This window comes from Fusarium sambucinum, chromosome IV, assembly GCF_050947815.1.
Source record: "Fusarium sambucinum isolate potato_lamoka chromosome IV, whole genome shotgun sequence".
In the NCBI taxonomy this organism is placed as follows: Eukaryota; Fungi; Ascomycota; class Sordariomycetes; order Hypocreales; family Nectriaceae; genus Fusarium; species Fusarium sambucinum.
Genome location: NC_139291.1, coordinates 3,389,056 through 3,403,759, shown reverse-complemented (window position 1 = coordinate 3,403,759; position 14,704 = coordinate 3,389,056). Strand labels below are relative to the sequence as shown.

Below are 14,704 nucleotides of genomic sequence, written 5' to 3'. Positions count from 1 at the left end.
TGACTCCTTTGTCATCTTTCTATCAGCCAGTCGTCCAAGTTCAACCCTTTTTTTTGAGCCCGAGACCTTTCGTCTCTTCTAGCCGGCCCTTTTCATGCATCGTTGACTCGAAACTCCTTATCCCAGCTGCCCACTCTCATCATTAAATCTTTGACTATGTTCTGCGAGTTCAAGCAAACAGCTTCAAGCCACTTCCATGCTTGCCAATCTCACAAACTTCGCACACGCGGCACACCGTGCCTTTGTACTTGGTGTGGTACTTGGAGCCATCAAAGGCACACTCCTCATACGCAGTACCACTGTAGATGGGTGTATGGCTGGCAGCGCACACATCAAACTCAGCGAACTGGTCGAACTCGATCTCAATGGCATCATTAGGGTTGCGCTCGCATTGAGCCTTGGTCTTCTTGGCCTATAGAAATCAATCAGCAAATGAAGCAAACTAACAATCCCAAGCCTTGGGTTGACTTACGTTTTCTACAATCTTGGTTGCCCCTCCATTGGCGATGATGCGATTGGCAAAGCTCAAGGCGGAATTGTAATTCTTGTTTCGAAGGGCCAACTGCATAGCACTCAGCAGAGCAAGCTGACGGTGGGGCACCTCGATCTTGGGGATGGTGAAATAGGCCGACAGTTCCAAACTTCTTTGAAGCTTCTCTGAGTCCTTGGCAACATCTTCAGGAGAGCCGAGTTGTCTCCTCGAGAGCTCAATACTCATAGCAACAGCGTATTCGCTGGCCGAGGTAATGAGCTTCTTGGCCTCAGAAACCTCATCTTCGCTTGAAACAGCATTGACGAGAATAGAGTGGAGGATGCCCTTGAAGATGCCAATGCCATCCTCTAGTTTATTGGCCTTCATTGAATCGTAACCTGCTTGGAGATCGTTGGAGGCAAGGTGCTCCAGATCACGAGGGATGATAGGCAGAACCTTTCTCGGATCAGTCTCATCTAGAGTCCTGCGTACGTAGTTTACCAAAGGTGGCAGCCCCTCAGAAGCAGGTAGGAAAGTCTTGGAGGCTGAGTAGACTTCCAAGAAACGTGATTTGAGAGGCGCAAAATCGACAGCGCCGACCTGGCGATTAAGAAGCTGCATAGCAGTTTCAAAGGAGCCTCCGGCAACGTGGTCAACAGCCAATGGTGAGTTTCGTGCCCACATATCGGCCTCACTGCTGGCAGCACCCCCTGCATCAACACTCTCAACGTTGACAAAGTCGCTATCAGCCTCAGGGACATCGTCATCTCCCATGTCCCAACCGGCAACATCCTCGTCATCGTCATCAATCAGAGTACCGTTACGCTTGGCGGCCGAATCAACCTCCATTGCGTCCTCGAAGCCCGTGTTGGCAACGGCGGGCTCATCTTCCAAAGATAGACCTTCAACCTGGCCAAGGAGAGCCTTCTCAAAGAAAGACTGCGAGGTAGCCTTGGTAGGCCAAGACGCCTTGAAGGTGGGAACGATAGGTGCAGTGGCGGATAAGGGGCTTCCTAGAGCAGGCAACGTAAGATCTTCCTCTATGAGGCCAGTAGCCTCCAGGATAGATTGGCACTCCTCCTCAAGGCCGTGGGACTTGGCAGTCATGTAGGCAAGAGGGTCTGGGATAAGTTAGCAATGGTCATTAAAGGAAATAATAGAGGCACCTACAAAGGTCGATCTCCTTAAACATTTGAATACGGTCCTCGACCTCTCCAAGGTAAACAGCGTTCTGGAATCGTGACGTGAAGTCACCACGGTGCTCTGCAATCTTGGCCATACGGGCAAGCTTTGCACGGTCACCAGTGGCAAGGTATAAGAAAGACAGCTTGTCAAATTGTTTAAGCTTCTGGTAGCACATCTCAACAACCTGATGGTTGCCGTGTGCCAGTGCTTCCGTACCAAGACGGGTCCAGAATTTGGGCTTGTCAAGTTCCTTCGCCATCTCAACGGCGACATCGAGGTTACCGCACTCAACAGCAAGATCGAACCGAGTGGTAGGGTCTTGGACGAATTGGAGGGCGATTTCGGGGTAGCCCTTCTTCTGCAGGTAGGAGATGATAGATTGGCCAACAAGGCTCGAGTTTCGAATAATGTGGAGCATTTCCTCATAGTTGCGCTTGACCAGAGCCAGCTTGAATCGGTATTCTGTAGGGTCAATTTGGAGGATACGAGGCTTCGCGGCTCTGTCAAGGCAGTACACGTTGCGGCCCTTGACCTTGACCAGGTAAACGGTCTGGTCAAGGGTTCGGACAATACCGTTATCGCCGTTTAGAAGAGTATACTTGACATGGTTAAGCGTAGAGTACAGCAAAACGCCCGCATCGTCCCAAGTAGCACTCTTGATACGAATGGTCTCGTGTAGAGTGCTGACCTGTTCAAGAGTCTTCGACACAATAGTTACATTGTGCTTGCTCAGGAGAGCGGCGTAAAGTCCGTCGTTGGACCAGACGACATATTTAACACCGTTCACAGCAAGCTCAGCAGTACTCTTCTTCTGCTGAATGTCATAAAGGTGGACAGCAGTGGGAGTGATGATCAAGAGGTTACCGGTACCTCCAAAATAGATATCGGTAGTGCCGGTAGGGGGTTTGAAGGATCGGGTAGTGTTGTTGGAGAGATCCTTGATATCGATGGTCTGGTTGGCGGTGTTGAGAACAGCAAATCTGTTACGGGCGACAAAAATGGCAGAGCTGCCAGCACCTCGCTTAGACTCAGCTGGCTCGATTGCGCCTGAACCATCCTTGGGGAGGTTAACCAATTCGTAAGAGCCTCCATCGGCCGGGGACGTGACTAGGATCGATCGTTCCGCAGGGTTAAAGGACAGAGTTCGGGGCGCGACCCAGGCACTGCCAAGCTTCTTGAGCGAGAGGAGTGTAGGGCTCTCGATGTTCTTTTGAAAATCGTAAGACCTGACGTGCTTCTCCTTGGTGACGTAGAAGAGAAGATTCTGGTGCACAGCAGAAGCAGGGCGCTCTCGTTCCAGCTTGAAGACCATAACACCATTATCGTGACCAGCAGCAAAAAGATTGATTTCTGGATGGGCTGCGATAACCCAGAAGCGGTCGTTCTCTCGCTTAAAAGATTGGACAGCAGTTCGCTTGTTCAAATCCCATACGCGAATGGTTTTGTCCTCTCCGGCAGACAGAATCAGATCTTGATGCGGGTGGAAGAGACATCCTGACGCATTCTGGAAATGGCCTCGGCACGTATCGACTTCCCAAGCTTTAGTCTCGCTCATACGCCATAGCTTCACCAAACGATCATCGCCAGCGCTGACAATGAGGGGCATAGTGGGATGGAAAGCGACCCAGTTAACGCCACGGTCGTGACCCTCTAGAACGAACTTGACAACAGCGTCAGTGTTGCCAAACATGTCGGTCTGGTTCTGGTTGGCGCGTGCCATCTGGTCCTCGAAGGACATCGAGGTAGGCGCGGAGTGCTTCTTTCGGAGGCCGGAGATGTCCCAAACACGGACGGACTGATCGAGCGATGCAGATACGACGAGGTCTTCCTTGGGGTGGAATTGAGCGCACATTGCATAGTGGTTATGGCCGGTCATGGTGCAAACTATCAGAAGGTCAGCATTTAGCAGCCAGGTCAGGGTTACCGTTTTGACATACTCAGCGACCTATTCTGCCAGTTCCATATCCGAATGGTCTGGTCATCGGATGCTGACAAAATCCACGGAAGCTCATGATGGAAGAAGACGGTTCGGACGTAATCGAGATGGCCGTTGAGGGTGAAAAGGCAACGTCTGGTCTGGTAAGACCAGACTTTAATCTTGTAATCGTCACCGCCAGAGACAAAAAGCGGCTGCGTCTTGTGGAAGTCCACGCCGCGGACGGGACCATCGTGCTCTTCGAAGCGATCAATTAGAGTTCCCATTCGATAATCCCAGAGCTGGATGGTCGAAGAGTGTAGTGAAACGAGGATCCATGGTCTGATGTAAACTTGTCAGCTTCGGAGCTTGCGATGCGGTTCAGCGACGTGGAATAACGAACCTCTTGGGGTGAAAGGCAATGCCTTTAGCTCTCGAGGACTTGGACTCGAACTGCGCAAAAGGAATACTGTCAGTCCTGTCAAGTTGCGTCATCATCATGCTTCCATACCTTGGTCAACATTCCCGGGGAGGATTGCATTATGGCGGGGACGTGAAGCCGCAGCTTCGAGCATTAAGGGGTGGAACAATTCAAGACGCCCAGGAAGCGGTTGATGGAAGTAGCTGTTCGGCTGGCTTTTAGCTGGATCGCAAGAGTCGGGGGCGAGTTGACCAGCACAGCACGGCAAAGGCAAGGCGAGGTGAGGTGAGGAATACAGGAGTTGTAAGGGAGAGGGAAATGTAGTTGAATGCTGGCCTACGAAGCGAACTCCTTCCTAGGCTTGGGCAATTGAACACGATGCTCAATGTGGGCTATCCTATCATGCTGGGGGAGTACAAGTGGATCTCAGTGCAAAGCCACTGCTAATCATGGAACATTGTTCGCCCGTTGTAGAGGGGCCAGGTGTTAAGTAAAGGAAAATCGGGGACCAGCTCCCTGAATGTGGCTGCCCAGAAATGTATGAGTTAACTTAGTACTGCCACGTAGGTAGGAAAGGAAAGGAACCTAAGCACTCCTGCCCATTAACGTCCCTCCGCGCTAAACCTAATTCAAGCAGCTCCTGGCTTAAGTGACGCTGTCCGATTCTGAGACCTACCTTCTTTGTACTTGGAGACGGTCAGGTCAGCCTTCTTTACCTACTATTCTTATGCCCAGTAGTCTGTTGTTGCTGGCAGTTCAGGTAGAAACCAACCTGTGGGTATCCAATTCCACAGATTGGCTCCAGATCGAGGACTTTACCATTACTACATGATTCAGTGTCAATTCCTATCCTAGTTTTTTGAGAGCTGTCCTCTGCCCTGCCCCTCCATCGCGAGCAGCGAAGCTCTTAAGCTGCCATAATCAACGACCAAAAGCAACTGTATGCATTATCTGGTATAAGCTGCAAAGATGCCGTGTCTCTCCCAATACATGGCCATGGCCGTGTTGGCTGCCACAGCTACGTCTACTTCCCCTTCAGTCAATGTGGGCATGCACGCTGCCTTCCCTCACGGGCCGTATCTGCTTGAGCTCCTGTAAGCTTATACTGTTTCTCGTGAGCCTTTCGCGGATTAGCTCTAACGCCTTGTAGTGAGACAGCTGCTGGGGAAAACTCGACTGCGTATTTCCCACTTCTCGATAAAATTGCCAGTGGCCATTTTGCATCAGCCAATTCAGACGCAGAGCTCTACCATCAGTTCCTCCAAGTTCTTCAGGAAGATAGCCATATCATCACACCCGATGCCCTTTCTACATTCAAGTTATCACTTTCCCTACGGGCTGCCGCACCGCGTATTGAAGCGCACTACCAATATTACAGTACAGCTGTGGACTCCGGATCTCAAATAGATGCTGCTGATGATTGCCAGAGCTGGGCTTTGATTGATGGCCAAAAGTATTGTTCCCCGGGGCTTGACGCGGCTGTCGAGGGTGGAGTAGCCTCCAAGTACGTTTGGTAATTACCACATACCCATCCTCCGTTTCTAACATGAGATAGACAAGCAAAAGTGCTACCATTCGATCGTGTTCTGGGGCTTGGAAAAGATGCCGTTCTTTATGCTGATCCTACGCACGCCTCTTTTGGTCCATTCCACGATACCCTCTCCCAAGCTGCAAGGCAAGGTGGTCTTTCCTACAGACTGCGGTACCGCCGAAGCCCCGGTGCTTCCAATTCTTCCTTGCCTGTGAGCGGCTATGGTGTTAAATTGGATCTGAAGCGGACTGATTACATCGTAATTGATGATCGTGAATCAGGCCCGGAGACCCCAAAAAAATCTATTATGCCAGATGTTGATCTTGACACTGATGAGGAGGTTGCTGACCTGAAGCCTCTTTCATCTTCTGAGCTTGCATCTTTAGGTCTCAAGACTGCATCTTTCATCCTCAAAAGCGACAGCCCCCTCGATGCTTTGGTAAAATCGACACAAGACTTTCCCAAGTTCTCGGCGTCCATTGCCTCCCACGAGATTACTCAAGGGCTCGTGGAGGAGCAAGAGAAAAACGTGGCGGCCGGCGTTCCTAGTGGAATCAATTTCCTTTGGATGAATGGCGTTCAACTCATTGAGCGTCAGATCGAACCATTCACACTCATAGAAATGATCCGGCGTGAGCGCAAGCTTATTGATGGTGTACGCGAACTTGGCTTCGATGGCCAGCAAGCTGTCTCACTCTTGGGCCATTCCGAGATTGCCAGTTCTAAAGCCGATGATGAACCTCCAAGATTTGACTGGACTGATCGACTGGAGGACGGGAAAGCTGTCATGTGGCTCAACGACCTCGAGAAGGATGCCCGGTATCAAAAGTTCCCGGGCGATTTGACTGCTGTATGTAAAAGTTTGGTCCCTGAAGTTGCATCGCTAATTATCGTATAGCTCCTCCAACGCGCATATCCAGGGCAGCTTCCACAGGTTGCCCTCAACCTCTTTCATGTTGTTGCACCTGTCGATTTTACCAACCTTGAAGATGGAAGAGCTTTCGGGCAATTAGCTCAGTTCATGAAACGTGGGATCACTATACGATTCGGTATTGTACCTTTAGCCGCCACTCCTGCCTCTATTGCTCAAGCCAAGGTTGTCTATCATTTAATGGAAACTTATGGTTTTGAATCTCTCATTACTTATCTACAAGAGAGCGAAGAGGGCCCCGAGGGTGCGGCTAATAAGAGGTCGTTCGCCAAAGCCATCGACGGACGAGAACCGCTGCCAACAATGACAAAGATGACCTTGAGCGAGGTTCTTGAGGCAGAGTCTTACGTGCAGAGAGTCAAGGCAGGCCAGGCCTGGGCAAGTCGGCTTAACGCTGACACCACTGTGCGCCCAATTCTCGCCAATGGCATAGTTATCCCACGTGAAAAGAATTGGGTACAGATAATGGGTCAGCGGCTAACTGAGGATCAGCAGACAATCCAGAAAGCTGTATACTTTGGGCACGTTAACGAGGAGGCGCCCGTTTCAGATCTCTTTCTTAACATTGCCCTTTCAAAGAGAAATGCGTATGTTTTCCCTGATGATGATAAGACTCTTCGTATCCTGGATGTCAACAAGCTCTACACAGATCATGCGGAGCTATTTGATAAAATAGCTGTCTTGCCTGCCGCGGTTGAGAGTGCAAAAGAAGACTGGGTCGTGCTCACCGTCATCGCTGATCTCAACACTAACGACGGGCAAGATCTCCTGCTTACCGCTCTTGAATTCAAACGCAACAATCAGGGGGTTCGACTTGATCTTGTTCACAATCCCTCTTCACTTTCAAATGCCCATGCCATCAATGGTGCATTCAAGCTCAGCGAGGTTAAACTTGCAGAGATGAAATACAAGGACGATCTGAAGGCTGTGCTCGAAGCATCATGGACAGCGGAAGAGGATGGATTTGGTACTGCTCTAACTAACTTTCTATCTACTTCCAACATTCAACCCGGAACAAAGGGCCTGCTCCTCAATGGCCGATTCGTCGGTCCCCTACCATCTGGTGTCGCTTTCAGAGATGACGACCTGAAGCAACTTTTGGAGTTTGAACGACGCAACAGGATCCTTCCTCTTTATGCTGCGATCAAAGAACTCGGCTTCACGGATAAATTATCCGACCCCGTTGCTGCTGCGAAACTCACTTCCATTACGGCGCTTTCTACCATCTCGGACCTTCCTCAGGGGATATTTGAGTCCGCCCCGTCGATACGAAGTACCCTTTACAGCACTTGGAATTCGACACACAGCTCTATCGAGGTGGGCAAGCCGGAAACTGCGAGCGTCCATATAGTCGGTCTCGTCAATCCCACTAGTGAACAGGGACAGAGATGGGCTCCTATTCTCAAGGTTCTGTCAGAACTTGATGGCATATACCTAAAGCTCTTCATGAATCCAAAGGAATTGACAGGAGAACTCCCTATCAAGCGCTTCTTCCGCTACGTGCTTGATTCCACGCCATCTTTTGACGATTCTGGTCATGTTAAAAGCCCCAAGGCTACTTTTAAGGGCCTTCCTTCAGAAGCACTATTGACGGCAGGCATGGATGTCCCTCCTGCTTGGCTGGTGGCTGCCAAAGATTCGATCCAGGATTTAGACAACATCAAGCTCAGCTCTGTCAAGACAGATATCGATGTGGTTTACGAATTAGAGAACATTCTCATTGAAGGCCACTCGAGAGACGGCAAGCGGGGTGCTCCAAGGGGTGCACAATTGGCGTTGGCAACCGAGAACGATCCTCTCATAACAGATACCATTGTTATGGCTAACCTCGGATACTTCCAGTTCAAGGCCAATCCCGGATTCTATAGTATCCGACTCAAAGAAGGCCGCAGCTCAAAGATCTTCACTATTGAGAGTGCTGGTGCCCAGGGCTATGCTGCTGTACCTGGAGACGAAGGCACAGAAATTGCACTCATGGACTTCAAGGGTACAACTTTATACCCACGTCTGAATCGCAAGTCCGGAATGGAAGAGGCTGATGTTCTGGAATCGCCCGATAACGAAAAGGATAGCATTGTTGCCAAAGGTCTCAAGTTTGCGGAAAGTCTCCTTGGGGGCGCCAAATCGCCCAAGGAAATCTCAGCTCAAGAACATGCTGAAATCAACATCTTTAGCGTTGCCAGCGGCCACTTGTATGAACGCATGCTCAACATCATGATGGTTTCAGTTATGCGGAACACAAAACACACAGTCAAGTTCTGGTTCATTGAGCAGTTCCTCTCCCCGTCGTTCAAAGAGTTCATCCCCCATATGGCAGCTGAGTACGGGTTTAAGTACGAGATGGTCACCTACAAATGGCCTCACTGGCTTCGTCAACAAAAGGAAAAGCAGCGCGAAATATGGGGATACAAGATCCTTTTCCTTGATGTATTGTTTCCTCTCTCTCTGGACAAAGTCATATTTGTTGACGCGGATCAAATTGTTCGAACCGACATGATCGAACTCGTGAACCACGATCTCGAGGGCGCGCCATATGGTTTCACGCCTATGTGCGACTCGCGCACCGAAATGGAAGGCTTCAGATTCTGGAAACAAGGCTACTGGGCGAATTATCTTCGCGGACTACCATACCATATTTCGGCGCTCTACGTTGTCGACCTTAACCGCTTCCGCCAGCTAGCAGCAGGAGATCGCCTTCGACAACAGTACCATACACTTTCAGCTGACCCCAACAGCTTGTCTAACCTGGATCAAGATCTGCCAAATAATATGCAGTTTGCCATTCCAATCCACAGTCTTCCTCAGGAGTGGCTCTGGTGCGAAACCTGGTGCAGCGATGAGAGTCTGACTAGGGCACGTACTATCGACCTTTGCAACAATCCTCAAACCAAAGAGCCAAAGCTCGATCGTGCAAGGCGCCAGGTCCCAGAGTGGACTGTTTACGACAAAGAGATTGTGGCCCTTGATCGACGGCGTAAGGGTGTTGCGGGTATGAACGAGAACAATGAAAGCAGAGAATTGGAGAATAAAGCAAACACAAAGGATGAGCTCTAGTCTTCAAACCACTCGTGCTCTAGTCGCGAGAGATTTAACAATTCATATAACTCGGTAGCTCTCATCTATTTATACAGCATTTTCCATTGGACATAGTTCTCAATCCCTAGTCTTAGTTCACATCTACAAACCGGAGAGTTGCCTTTCCAATTAGTACATAAGCTAAGATTGAGCCAAGACTCCTGTCCTAAATTAATTGGCTTCTGACACAGCAGTGATACAAAACTCCATAAATTGACTGATTGCTTACCGTTGTGTGTTTTGTCAATGCCCCTTGGTCTGGCGATGTGGCAATATCAATCTAGCCTTATCAGTCTGAGGGGAGCCACTGACGTCAATCAATCATCTGCTTCTGTAGTGGTTGTACCTTTCGATCAGAAGATAAACCATCACACGCTGTTGTTGGCAATTTAGTGTTTGATTTGAATCAATTTATGTGTAGCCTCGCCTGGTACCATGATAAAAGCAAATGTCAGGCCTTGATTTCGAGATGAGGCTTTTCGGATCACGAGAATTACCAGAACGGTATATAGCCGAAAATCACAGTGCCTAGACAGTTAATAACATTCATGTTGTTAGATGTGTTTCAAAATGAGAGTCTGCACCTTTGCTCAATTAGTTTCAATAAGATACTATGAAGGAAGATAAGTTAGTATGTGATTAGTTTCTCTGTCGACAAGTCATTGCAGGGTAGGTAGCCAAACAAGGAAGTACTTCGTATATATTTTATATTGTTTGCTAATTCGCCTCGCTTCTCGTTTACTGTATGTGCATGCCCAAACATCCTCCCATAACTTATTGGTAGTAAATATGCCCATTTTAACACTCAGTATGTATAACCCAGTTGTAAACCCAACTGGTGGTATCTTCACAACTCCATGTCACCCAGTATCTTTGACTGAAAGCATATATGGAGCCCAGAGACAGATCGTTTGACCATGACTGTTTCCGACAACCAAGTGTAGAATCTGTTTGAGTGACATGGGCTGGATGTGTCCAATTCACCCTCAATGTTCCATTCCATTCCACAAACGCCTCGTATATGTAGTAAGTATGTTCGCGTCTATTCCTATACCAAACGTCCCGTCTTCATACACCGTATAGAGCAATACCTCTCATACCAAAAAATAAAACAGACTTCGAATGCTCAGTGTCATTTTTGAGCCCTAAGTCATTGTTATCACAAATGTCTTGTTATGTCCATCGGCCTCAAATGTGAATGAGAGGCTACGGAAGAAAGAAAGATGATGGGTATCACAAATGCTGGACAATCAAGACACCTCGCTCCGTATATCCTTTACCAGATTGCAACCACGAGGAAAAAGAACCAAGAAAGAAAAATATATCACGCCCAGCGCTCAAGGTTGGCTTGTTTCACGCTCTTCTCGGATCGAAGCCATCGACGAAGGTTGCCCAACACCCAACATTGAGGAATGACTCAAGGGCGGCATTCCGGCCGATGTATTGACACCAGTAGCCGAAGGAGCACCGCTGGGCGCAGCTGTTCCGTCTATGATCTTCTGCTTCGAAAGTTGGGCAGGGTTGATGCCGTTTTCACCATTAGCGGTCTGCGCGTTGGAACTGTCGGCCGAAAGTTCTTTATGCAACGGCGATGAGGGAGAATTGGACTTCTTGCTTCGAGAATCGCCGTTGGCAGTATTGGCCCCACGAGAAGAATTACGAGGGGAAACTCGACCAGTCTAATAAATAGGTCAACAAACATCCTGAGTATGACCAAGATTAAGAGGCTTACCTGTTTGGCCCAACGGAGACCACAGCTGTTACAAAGATCCCTCTGACCACTGGGTCCTCGACGCCACTCAGGCGTGTTCCTTGTGTGGCAGTTTGCACAGTCCCGAACGACATTACCAACTCCCTTTCTTCTCTTACGCTTCTTCTTACTAGAAAGCAGTCCTCCGAGTTCCTCGGCCAATATGCGATTCACCTTCTCCATCTGTCGTAGTTCGAATTGCCAACTGGAGCATTTAGTGGTTCTTAATTCGTCGAAAATGTTGTCTTCTGAAGCCAGAGCTGCATCTTGAGTACCTGGTGCGAGTGCGCCACCGGCAGGCTGCGAGACGTGGCCTGTCGCATGGCTTTCGCTTCCATTGTTTGATCTCGGGGTAGCAGCGATAGACCTGGAACCAGATGCGCTAGGAGGTGCAAGGTTGCGCGAAGAAGCCTTTAGTAGTTTTGTTTGAGCAAGCAAAAACGATGGCTTTTGGCCTTCGGAGGCGTCGCCCGGGTAAAGGGTCGTCTGTGCTTGCAACACTTGGCCCCTGCGGTTCTGAACCTCGTGCTTGCAAGTAACAGTTTTCCCACGCCTTGCCTTTTCCATCGTTCGTCCGAACTCAGGCCGTGATTCTTTCCGCATAAGATCCTGTATACTGGTTCCGACCAGGCTATCAGGCTGAAGGTCTAGCAGTGACCTAATGTTCGAAGAGACATACAAGAAAAGGCCCGAGGTCGAGAGCTTTGTCCATAACTCACTGTCACCAATACCTCCGTTTGCTTCAAGATTGCGGCGGCTCAAAGCGAACACTGGTCGCTTACGACCCACCAGAATGATACACTTTCGGCCTTTCCCTTGTTCGACAAAGAGTGACCCATGGCTTTCGAACCACGTATAGCCGCTGTGTTTTCTCCGTATTCGGAAAACGATATTTACTGGGTTCCCGGTCGTGGTGTCCTTTAATTCTCGTGTGACAGGGACAATATCGGACGGATGACAAACAGTCGAGAGTGAGTTGCCAACAAGATCAGCGGCCTCGTATTCCAAAACCTTTTTGCACGACGGCGAGAGGTATAAAAACAGGCCTTTAAGTGAAAGGACATGGACAACGTCGTCGGTATTCTCGAGGAGCATCTTGTCCCAAGATTGCTTGTGCCAATCTGATGTCAAACCCTTCGGACTAAATTGCTGTAGTAGAGTTGACACATCGTCTACACCCAAGGTCTGACCATTCTCAGGCTCCCACTGGCTAGATTGTGGTGGTGTCCAAATATATTGACCGATGTCGCTGTGTTTGTAGTTCACCTTAACACCTCCTAGATCTTGACTAGATGCGATTGCATCAGGACATTCGACAAGATCAATCTGGAAGCCAATAAAATATCTGATCTCATCCGTGTCCCAAGGAATGGGAATCATGGTTAAAAGATTCAAGAATGGCTTCCCGCCCTTTCTATAGTTGATAAGGCTTTGTTGGACTTCTCTGCCCTCATGAACCATCTTTTTCAAGTTGTACACGGCACCATCGTCGACAAATTCGCGCTTCGATCCCGCTTCAACTTTACCATCAGGCGCTTGGAGAAACCGACAGTTTTGTCCAACAATCTCGTGACGGCTGTAACCAGTTAGGTTCTGAAAGTTGTCGGAGACATATATAATGGGGCAATCGTTCATGGAAACATCGCAGACAACGAAAGCACACGACATATCAACGGCACCAAGTTGAATCCGTGGATTTTTGCGCGTAGCAACTAGCCATAAAGCCTTGAGCATGTCAAATCCGCTTTTCGAGTATATTGTCTTTTCTTTTGAATCTCTGGGGACATCACTGGTTGATGGTGTCGTAGCGACTGATGTACTGGTAGGCTGGGTAACAGTTGTCGACACAGTCCCGTGTGACTGTTGCTGTGAAGGAGAAACGACAGATCCAGAGGCGGTTGAGACCTGCCGGGACAAAGACGGCAAATTTTGGCTATTATCTCCGCTGTTTGCGTTATTATAAGGCTGGTGGCTGTTCATCATATTGTCGCCCGGTTCTTCTATTGTGTCCATAGTTGTACTGGCAGGGGCAGCAATCGAATTCGGTCGAGGAGGGTTGCTTTGATTCATGTTCATTGAACTACCGTCGGGAGATAGATCCATAGAGAAGTCGTTACCAACTTGGACTTGAGGGGTAAGTTGACCCTGTGGAAATTGTCCGATGGATGGAGAGTAGAGGTTCATGGGCGAGCCGTTGCCTGCCATCTGCGCCCCAACGCTCATACTGGCAAACGTATTGGGCATCATTGAGCTCATCATATCAGGAGAGATAGCCGAGTAATCGTTAGGGTCGGCTGTCATATAGTTGCCCATTTGGTCCATGCCGATAGAGGTATTGATGGTTGGGAAGCCTGGCCCTATAGGCTCATTGAATTGATAGGAGTTAAGGTCGCCGTTATCAGTCCCAAAGGTCATTATATCGCCATTGCCAACAGCAGACATCCGTCTTTGCACTTGATGATGTTGCTCCTGATGCTGTGGCATCTGAAACTGACCCATATGGTTAGCAAATGCTTGGGGCATGCTCTGCCGGCGGTATAGCTTGTCCTGGTTATCGCGAACAATGTCGTCGAGGGAATCCCTTCCTGGAAAGTAGGAAGGGTCATTCATATTGTGTTGCATGTGATTCGGTTGATTCGGTTGCATGCGTTGTTGTTGTTGCTGTTGTTGCTGTTGCTGCTGTCGTTGCTGTTGCTGATGGGGGGAGTAGAAGCCATCCATAGCGATGGCATCTGGCTGGACAGCCTAGCCAGGCGCTCGAAAAAGAGGTTAAACGGGCGTTATCCCGTATGCACACTGCTCAAGGAAGCAGATGGTGCCCTAAAACAATTACCAAGGGTTGGTATGTTAAGGTTGGCGACTTGTTAAAAGGGTCTTGGCTGCAGCACAAAAAATTGTTTCAAGTATCGCCAAATGCCACAATACAGAGAAACTGAAGATGTCGTAAAATTGGAAAGTCGAGTGGATCGATGAGTTGAGTCAAGTCGAGTTCGGATCGATATTTGACGTGATAAATCAGGCCGGGTAGATCAAGCGACCGAGCGAAAAACGAGAGGGACAGGGTATGGAAAGTCGCAGACGGCAAATGCGCGGGGGTGGATATTCGTGCTCGCTCGAATTTGTACTCAATATTGAATTATGACTCGAGATTTGTCGGTGGAAAGCTCGGAACAGGAGGAAACAGGTGATCAGAGGCAGATGCGCGGAACGTATTTTTTTTGCATTTGTAGTCGGCTCGTGTCGAGTTGAAAGGGAGGCTGAAGATCGCTTCAAAGTCGTTTGGAACGGGAAAGACGAGAGGGATGGAGAAGTAGAGTAACGGTATAGTAGAAGAAGAATGGGAATGCGTGAGATGCGGATGGGAGTGTGAGTGGGGGAAAGTAAGTACCTTACTAGGATCAGGCCAGGCAGAACGGCTTGGGAA

At 49.1% G+C, this 14,704-nt stretch overlaps 3 protein-coding genes across 3 annotated transcripts; 1 reads left to right on the top strand and 2 right to left on the bottom strand.

The window, feature by feature from the left end:
• Positions 1-169: 169 nt before the first annotated feature.
• On the bottom strand, positions 170-4,113 carry FSST1_001119 (coatomer subunit alpha; the record flags this gene model as incomplete). Its single annotated transcript, XM_083225184.1, has 6 exons — positions 170-412; positions 473-1,593; positions 1,643-3,541; positions 3,595-3,914; positions 3,976-4,025; positions 4,084-4,113. The coding sequence occupies 6 exons, from the start codon at positions 4,111-4,113 to the stop codon at positions 170-172; spliced, it is 3,663 nt and encodes a 1,220-aa protein (XP_083091301.1).
• Positions 4,114-4,962: 849 nt separating this feature from the next.
• Positions 4,963-9,509, top strand: FSST1_001118 (UDP-glucose:glycoprotein glucosyltransferase-domain-containing protein; the record flags this gene model as incomplete). The annotated part of the gene is made up of 4 exons (XM_083225173.1): positions 4,963-5,087; positions 5,144-5,497; positions 5,549-6,374; positions 6,423-9,509. 4 exons carry the CDS (start codon positions 4,963-4,965, stop codon positions 9,507-9,509), a joined length of 4,392 nt encoding a protein of 1,463 aa, XP_083091300.1.
• A 1,358-nt stretch (positions 9,510-10,867) lies between these two features.
• On the bottom strand, positions 10,868-14,001 carry FSST1_001117 (white collar 1; the record flags this gene model as incomplete). The annotated part of the gene is made up of 2 exons (XM_083225162.1): positions 10,868-11,209; positions 11,263-14,001. 2 exons carry the CDS (start codon positions 13,999-14,001, stop codon positions 10,868-10,870), a joined length of 3,081 nt encoding a protein of 1,026 aa, XP_083091299.1.
• Positions 14,002-14,704: the final 703 nt, after the last annotated feature.